This window comes from Panthera leo, chromosome D4 (assembly GCF_018350215.1).
Source record: "Panthera leo isolate Ple1 chromosome D4, P.leo_Ple1_pat1.1, whole genome shotgun sequence".
Classification (NCBI taxonomy): domain Eukaryota; kingdom Metazoa; phylum Chordata; class Mammalia; order Carnivora; family Felidae; genus Panthera; species Panthera leo.
Genome location: NC_056691.1, coordinates 54044881 through 54054211, shown reverse-complemented (window position 1 = coordinate 54054211; position 9331 = coordinate 54044881). Strand labels below are relative to the sequence as shown.

Genomic DNA, 9331 nt, shown 5'->3' with positions numbered 1-9331 from the left:
AACAATAAAGCCATAATTTTAACATCAATTTGACCTCTAAAACAGGATTTCATTGTTTCCACTTTAGAAATCTGTTCTATTGATACAAATTTTGGTTCAATGCATGATGGTTATGTATTTTCAGTGATCAGTCCAGATTTGATCATTTGCTGGCTTTTCTATGCTCTGAGGTCACTCAACCCAAATAATTAATTCAGAGAATGATTCCTTAATTTCTTAGATTACTAGTTTTCATATTCAGTTAATACTTTTAAGTTTTATGGGTTCCTTTAGCAAATAGAAGGAAGATTGAATGTTCATTTACTTTAACTTTTAATCTTTTCTTACCACATTTATGTTTCAGATTTACAGTATGTTAAATTAATACATTAAAAATGTTTTCTATCTATTCTCTATCAATGGCTCATCCATTTTGATAAGGGATTATCCAAAGCAGCATTTATTACTTACATTTTTCTCTGCATATATAGGTTAATCCATTATGGTAATAAGAGATGGTTTTGCTTATAGGTACTTAGTTATGGTTGAGCTGGAATGCATTTGTAATTGGGGTTGCCCTTAAGCCAATTATAATTTTACAAGTAATTACACTCGAGGAAGATTTTATCCTATTTCAGATGATCTCTATATCTTCAGCTTAACATTTAATTTACATTAGGATTGATTCTTCTTAAGGTAAATCCAAAGTTGAACTTAAATTCTGCTTTGGATAACGAACGGTCACCCGGCCAAGTTGTTTTTTTTTTTTTTTTTTACCTCTATCTGAAAATCCTTCTTATTATTTATTTAGTCATGGAGAAGAATTTTTCCTTATTAACTGTTTACAGGTAGCTCGTACGCTGTCTATGTTTTCAGTTAACGTTTATGATTTATTGTTTAAAGTTTGTCTCTTTTTTTATTATGTTCTAGCTAGTTCATTATACAAAGTATAAGGTTTAATCCTTCCTCCTTTTCGGGGGATGGCGGTGTTTGAAACTTTAGCAGGAAAAAATAGAATATCAAGCTCAGGAATATTGTGTATTCAGTGTGTCACTGGATCAAGGACTGGGGTACATGGCAGCACCAGCAAACAAAATATACATAGAGATCCGCAGGGTCACAGGATGAAAACCGCTACCTGGCACAGGTAAGTCTGGGCGCCTTCCGCATTCAGCAGCATGTTGGGGATCCCACCGGTGTTGCGGGACAGACGTCCGCTCTCGGGACTTTGCAAAGTGCCCTCTGACACATCCCCTTCCAGCAGCGAGTGGTGCATCTTCTTAGAAATTCTTCATCATGCTCCTCCCTTGAATCGGCCTTTCGGGCACTTCAACCAGAAGCAAGGTAGTGGCCACCTCCAGGAGCGCTGCCCACTCCACCTCGGGTATCATACGGGACACGAAGTCAAGGTCGAACTGCGCAGGGTTCGACCCGCCTCAGGTCGAACTGTTGAACTGCCTCCGACCTCGGTGGCCTGGAGGCTCAGGGGAGGGGGGCGGTGGGGGGGTCCCTGAGCCTCACTCCCAACACCGGCACGCTCAGCAGGTGGTGAAAGAGCATCTTTCTGCCCCGGGGAACCAAGGGGGCCAGTGCTCTGCCCGTCTTGCTTCCAGGCAGCGCTACACACTGTCATTGTGTTAGCCATGCATTAAACCAACCATTGTATTACCCAGTTATTGTATGAAATTTTTAGACTACTGTTATTTAATTCATATTATGTTTGGAGTTCTGTTTGAAGAAGGTGAGCTATGTGCACACGTCAAAGCCTGATTCAGTTGGGTTTTTTATTGTTAATTTACTTTTAACTGCTTGGTTCCCCAAAGGTTCTATTAATGGACTAAGAGGATGTAGGTCATTTTATATATACTGAGCTAACATTGTTACAGTAATTCTTGTTTTTATTTCATCACTCCTGAGAGTTTGCTGAAATGGTACTATACTAGCTAAATTAACAAGTGGATATGAAGATTTATTGATTATGGAAAATGATTCTTTAGAGGATTTTAAAGCATTACAGTATTTTGGATTTTAAGCTACTGCTGGTAGTACTTTGGTGAACTTAAAAACATATATATATATATGAATATATCAATATATTTATGAATATATGCATATATATGAATATATGTATATGTATATTTAACATTGTATATCCTAATACATTTCTCCTAGTTGTTAGTATTCATGGGGATGCTTTCTTTGTATAGTTCCAGAATACTTTGTTTTGACTTATCTTTAGAGAATTTGATTTCAAAGTCAAGATTAGTTTTTTTAATCTTATCTATAGAATAGTTGAATTGGGAAAATCACTTCCTTTTTAAATACATCTTTGACAAAGACACATGAATAAACATATATTATTAAATATATTATTAAACCCTTGGAAATCCAAATAAATAACTTTTATTTTTATTTTTTTAATAATAATAAATAACTTTTAGATTCATTGGTTGCATATCTATCCCTAGGAAAATGAGAATCTCTATGTTGTTGGTGTATTATCATTTTTTCAAGGTGGTAGCCTTGAATACAATAATCTTATTCTCATTTTGAAACTGGGAAGAAGAATAAGATGGCTTGTGAATGGATTAGTGAATGGACAATTTATTTCACTTAATTTTATATTGTTTCGTTTGTTTTAAAAAAGATGGTGCTATTACATTTATGTATTTCTTCCATATGTTAACTCATACACACATGCACATGAGAGGAGGAAAATAATCCTAAGGGGTAAGTAGGAGGAAGTCCTGGAAAAAGTACAATTGGAGTTTTTCAAGCTCTGAGAAATGCTTCCGTCAAGACTCATAAACTATGAATAGCACATGTCTTTCAGGGGGCTGCACAGTGTTGGGTAAATGAGGAGGCAGAACTTGGCATGGGTGGTGAGAAAGTGGAAAATGACCTTAGCAGCTCCCTGGAAGCTGACAGCTTGGCGGTAACATTCCACAGAAAACATAAAAAAAAAACTTTCAGAATAGAATCAGTACTTGGAGAAGCCCACTCTGTGGCTGCAAATGAGTTAGAAAGAGGAAAGGATACTTTGCAACCACAAAAGTTAATGAAACACCCTGTTCTTCAGGAAAGCATGCATGAGTGTGGTTTCTTTACCGGTGACAAGTCTATCTCCACTTTGAACTCCCTGCCTCCTAGATATATAAAAAAATGTATAGATTGATAGATGATAGATAGATAGAGAGAGAGACAGAGAGAGAGATTAGATAGATACCCAGTCATTGATTTCTTTGTGTTGTCTGACGGCATCCCACTCTGAATTATCCACGTCTCTAAATCCTACCTGGAATCTCTGGCACATGTGCAAATACGATAATAAGCTCCTTCTAACTACCTTTTACAGAAACACTCCAGTGTTCCTCTGATGTGTGTTCTCCCTTGTAGCAAGAAGCTAAATAACCCCTATGTGTTTGGTGAGAGATGTGTGGTGATCGTTGGTTGGGAAGCTTTGACAGTCATGGCAGGAGATGATCCTATGCTGGACTGAGATCATAAAGGCATACTAGAATGCTGATAAAATGGCCCTTCATCTTGTCTGCCATTGATGGTAGCTGGAAGATGTAACACACAAGAGAGAGCATTTCAGAATTGTTTAAAACATCATTTTGGTGGTGGTTCAAAGGGTACATTGGAATAGGAGTAGGACGGAAAGGAGATAATTTGGGTTGCGGTATTAGCAACCCGGACAAGAGGTGTCTAGTGTGTCTAGTGTGAATATAAAGATATAAAGAATCAGAGAGGAAAATTCCAGGGCATGGTAACTGATTCCAGTGATGACATTTACTGAAAAGCAGTGTAGAAGAAACAGTTTTGGGGAGACTCGAATGATTTGTGGTTTAGGGGTTGCTTGTGAGATTACAGTTTTATAGCCCAGGAGGCAACTCAATCTTTTGATTTGAAACTCAGGAGAGATATTTGGGTTGGAATACAGATTTGGTTGCTACCAGCAGGTAGATGACAATAACAGCCATTTAATTTTTACAGGACATTTCGTTATGTCCTATACTGAATGAACCCTAAAGGCTCTACTATTCTAGTTTTTCTCTCTCCTTCTAGTGACAAATTGAAGCACTCAACTGTAAAACACCAAGTAAAATTGAGTGGGATAATTTGTACCTGCTTTAAGAAGGCAAGTAAACTAGATTCAGGCAACTCATAAATACAGTTTGGCTAGGAGGTAGGGTAATAAACATTCTCTCCAGTTCATGAATCTAGATTGTCAAGCAGGAAAGACTTTAGGGAAAGCATTGCTCAGCTAATTGCTCAGGTCCAACCATACCCATGACAATGGAGGGGATCACACGAATAGATGTGTAAGTGGAGGATTTCTCTTACAAGTGGTCTAGTCCTTTTTCCTTTTCCATGGGGAGATTATATATATGAACGAAGGATAGCAGTATCAGTAGGGAAGAGAAGCATGGTAATCCCTAGCCAGAGGATTTTCAGTAATTATTCATCTCCACATTCATTCTAGTCTAAAGGATTTTTTTCAGACAGTCAAAATCTTGAAGAGTATTTGGATCCTTATAGAACATTCTTAGTCCATGATTAGGTAAAGCCTTTGTATAGCAGGGTTTTGTTTTGTCCCCAGTAGCTGTAGTCTGTGCAGATTTACTGTTTGATCTCACCCTTATCACCCTTATTTATTTGGAAGACAGCTTCGGAAGACATGAGAGTATATTGTAGGTCTAACAATATCAGACATTCATGCAGTAGACACCGTGTTACAAACTTACATGTATTATCATGTTGTATTGATTTGTCAGCACAACCTCATGAGTTGGTGAACAATTTCATCCTAATTTTAGGGTTGAAACAACTGAGATTTGGAAAAAAAAAGTCTATTATAATATAATTAGTAGGTATTGGAATTGTCTCTAGAGTTAGAACTCTTAAGTTTTACATTTACATAATAGAAAATTAGTGCGTTGTCTTCTGATGAGGAAAAATATGTCACCGACCTAATCATTATATTGCCCTTGTTTGATAGCAATATTTTTCATAATTTGCTTCTATTTTTTGATTGGTTCAAAATAAAATCGCTGCCAAATTGTATATTGGGTATAAATTAGTCTCTTAACATTTTACATAATGTGGCTTCAGTTTCTCACTGAGTGCACAATAATCCTCTTCTCCCTTTAATCTTCTCTAAAAACTGGAAAGTTCTTTTATTATATTTTATAATCACTCTGTCTTTTAAGTATGTTCTCTTGAAAAACAGAAGGCTCTAACATGGATGTATTGATGTTTTCCTTTTCTACTGTTTGTTTGCTTTTAACCCCTATTGTGTGAAGGGAGTTCTCTTTGATCTGTCAGCCCCCCTGCCAATTTTTCCTTTTGGTATCCTGTCTGTGAACGTTCGTGTGCTGACTGAAAACACAGTTTCTTGGATTCTACATTATATGAACTGAATCAGAGTCTCTAGGGATGAGGCGTATAAAGCTCAAGGGTTTTTATCAAGGATCCTATTTAAGTCTTATCAAGGATCCTAAGTAAGTCTTATACATACTATAGTTTGACAAGCACAGTTCTAGGGAGAGGTGATTGGACATAATTTCTAGATTTTTATTTTTACCCTGCTAATCTTTAACTATATGATGAAAATACAAAATGTATTTTTATTTCCTCTGAAACTGCAGATAATACATTATCATTCCATACTCCTTATAAGTTTTGCAATATATTGTTAGTATCACATAATTAGTATATTAATATAATCCTACATATAAAACTCAAGTGTGTAAAGATTCATTTATTTAACATGTGGTTCAGTGTTGGAATTTGCAAACATGAATTAACACCAAATTCTACCCCTGAAATCAATATTACACACTATGTTAACTAACTTGAATTTAAATAAAATCTTGGAAGAACAAAACCAGACATTTTTAAAGAAGAGCAAAGACTCACAGCTGTGGACACAGAGGATAAAAATTTTATTCTGAAAGGAAGAACAAGAGACAAGGAAGATCTTACCATATCATTGGAAAAGGTTAGAAATTTTCCTTATTTCACAGCTAGCATGGCTGAAAGAGGGAAGGTAACACTATTGTATAAGCTAAAGACATCATGATTCAGTTTATCAGTTATCTTAGAAGAAAAAAAACTAAATGGTTAGTCTTGCCACTTTCAAAACTACTGTAAACATAAAATAACTTAGGGTGAATAAACTGAATATAAAAAGATGGACTGGTTTTGAATTATGGTTAGGTAAGGGAATAGAAGGGACATGGGGGTAATAAGGCAGGAAATGGAAGCCATAGGGGCAGAAAATAAGAGGGCAGATCTAGGGAGGTTTATGAATTGACAATCATAGCAAATTAGTAAGGTTTATGTATCAGTGGGGAAACGCTGCAGGGGAAAGAATACAAGCATCTTAGACCGCTAATTGCTGCACACTATCTATTTCTTCCTCCTTCTTTAGGAGCAGATCATGAATATTACTTGGGTACTCAGTATTTTCACTGAGTTATAACACTCCCCATCCTTCATACCTAGATACGCTATGGAGACAATATTTGAGCCAATATGACATAAAGAAATTATAGAAGGTGGTTAATATTGTTAACCCAGTTGTGAGAAGCACTCTGTGTCCTTCCACTCCTTCTCTGTCCTGCTGTCTGGATTTGGATGTGGTGCACAGAGCTCCAGCAGCTCTCTTGTACCATGCAGTGCATAAGCATGGATGCCAAGCTTGGGTGTGGCAGCAGAATGATACAATAAACTCGTTCTCCTTGGTGATGCACACACCAACCTTGGACTACCCACGTCCAGAATTTTTATGTAAGAGAGAAATTCTACCTTGATTAGGATCCTAGCTTTGTTTGCTTATTTGTTAGTTATCTAAAGCTGAAACTAATTTGAACTTAAAAGGTAGTCAGCAAAGAGAGTAAATATGTTTCACTTTTTTTTCTCCATCTTTTCTTCAATTGACTTTAACGGAACCAAAATTTTAGCCCTAACTTTGGCTTTATTCTTCTTATTTTTTGGTCTTTATTTAAATTCCAGTTAATTAACATACAGTGTAATATTAATTTCAGGTGTACAACGCAGTGATTCACCACTTCTATACAACAGCTGGTGCTCATCACAAGTGCACTCCTTAACCCCATCACCTACTTAACTGATACCCCCACCCACCTATCCTCTGGTAACTATCAGTTTGTTCTCTATAGTTAAGACTCTATTTCTTGGCTTTCCTGCCTCTTTTTTGTCACCTATGATAATTTGTTTCTTCAATTCCACATATGAATGAAATCATATAGTATGTGTCTTTCCCTGATCGACTTATTTCACTTAACGTAATACTGTAGCTTCATCCACATCGTTGCAAATGGCAAAAATTCATTCTTTTTATGGCTGAGTAATATTCCATTATATATAAATATATATACCACATCTTCTTTATCCCTTCATCAGTCGATGGACATTTGGTCTCTTTCCATAATTTGGCTATTGTTGATAATGCTGCGATAAACATTGGGGTGCATGTATTCTTTTGAATCAGCATTTTTGTATCATTTGGGTAAATACCTAGTACTGCAATTGCTGGATCATAGGCTGTTCTTTTTTTTTTAACTTTTTGAGGAACCTCCATACTATTTTCCAGAGCGACTGCCCCAGTTTGCATTTTCACCGACGGTGCAAATGGGTTCCCCTTTTTATGCATCCTTACCAACACATATTATTTCTTGTGTTGTTAATTTTAGCCATTCTGAATGGTATGAGGTGATATGCCATTGTAGTTTTGATTTGTATTTCCCTGATGATGATTAATGTAGAGCATCTTTTCATGTATCTGTTGGCCATCTATGTGTCAAACTTTCACTATTTGCAGATGACGTGGCACTCTATATAGAAAACCCGAGATTCCACCAAAAAATTGCTAGAAGTAATACAAAAATTCAGTAAAGTCTCAAGATACAAAATCAATGTACAGAAATCTGTTGTATTCCTATACACCAATAATGAAACAGTGGAAAGAGAAATCAAGAAACCGATCCCAATTACAATTGCACCAAAACCATGAGATACCTAGGAATTAACCTAACCAAAGGGGTAAAAGATCTGTACTCTGAAAACTATAAAACAATTATGAAAGAAATGGAAGAGAACACAAAGAAATGGAAAAAATTTCCATGCTCATGGATTGAAAGAACAAATATCATTAAAATGTCTATGCTACCCAATGCAATCTACACATTTAATTCAATCCCTATCAAAATACCAATAGCATTTTTCACAGAGCTAGAACAAACAATCCTAACATTTGTATGGAAACACAAAAGACTCTGAATAGCCAAAGAAACCTTGAAAAAGAAGAGCAAACCTGGAGGCATCATGATTCCGGGCTTCTAGTTATATTACAAAGCTGTAGTCATCAGGACAGTATGGTACTGACACAAAAACAGACACATAGATCAATGGAACAGAATAGAAAACCCAGAAATGAACCCACAATTATATGGTCAACTAGTCTTTGTCAAAGCGGGAAAGAATATCCAATGGAAAAAAGATAGTCTCTTCAATAAATGGTGTTGAGAAAACTGGACAGCAGCATAAACAACAATGAAGCTGGGCCACTTTCTTCTACCACACACAAAAATAAATTCAAATGGGTAAAAGACCTAAGTGTGAGGGAAGAAACCATCAAAATCCTAGAGGAGAACATAGGCAATAACTTCTTTAACAGCAGCTGTAGCAACTTCTTACTAGACATGTCATCAGAGGGAAGGGAAACAATGCAAAAAATGAACTATTAGGACTTAATATAAAAAGCATCTGCGCAGCAAAATTAAAAGGCAACCTTCAGAATGGGAGAAGATAATTGCCAATGACTATCTGATAAGGGTTAGTATCCAAAATCTATAAAGAACTTATCAAACTCAATACCCAAAAAACAAATAATCCAGTTAAGAATGGGCAGAAGACATGAATAGACACTTTTCCTAATTTAGGCTTTAAACTCAAATGTCTGGGAATTCCTTTAGCAATAGAGGAAAAGACATCATACGTACTCATATCCAAAGAAAGCTATTCTGCATCAAGGAGTCTAGACAGAGACTTGAAGAAGGATGGCACTTTAGAGTTTGTGCTTGCTGATATGCCTGGGTGGCTCAATGAATTAAGAGTCTGACTCTTGATTTTGGCTCTAGTCATGATCTCAGGGGCATAAGTTCAAGCCCCACGTTGGGCTACATGCTAAGCTTGGAGTCTGCTTAAGATTCTCTCTCTCTCCCTCACTCTCTGCCTCTCTCTCTTTCTCTCCCCAAAAAAGAAATTTAGGGTTTCTGCTTGCTAATAAATAATGATGTTATTGGTTAATACAGTTAATGATGTC

At 36.4% G+C, this 9331-nt stretch overlaps 1 protein-coding gene across 1 annotated transcript; it reads right to left on the bottom strand.

The window, feature by feature from the left end:
- Nucleotides 1–1096: 1096 nt before the first annotated feature.
- LOC122204563 (multifunctional methyltransferase subunit TRM112-like protein) lies at nucleotides 1097–1612 on the bottom strand. Its single transcript, XM_042912090.1, is given in 4 exon segments — nucleotides 1097–1260; nucleotides 1263–1283; nucleotides 1286–1414; nucleotides 1501–1612. Coding segments are annotated over 4 exon segments (426 nt in total).
- Between the last annotated feature and the right edge of the window lie 7719 nt (nucleotides 1613–9331).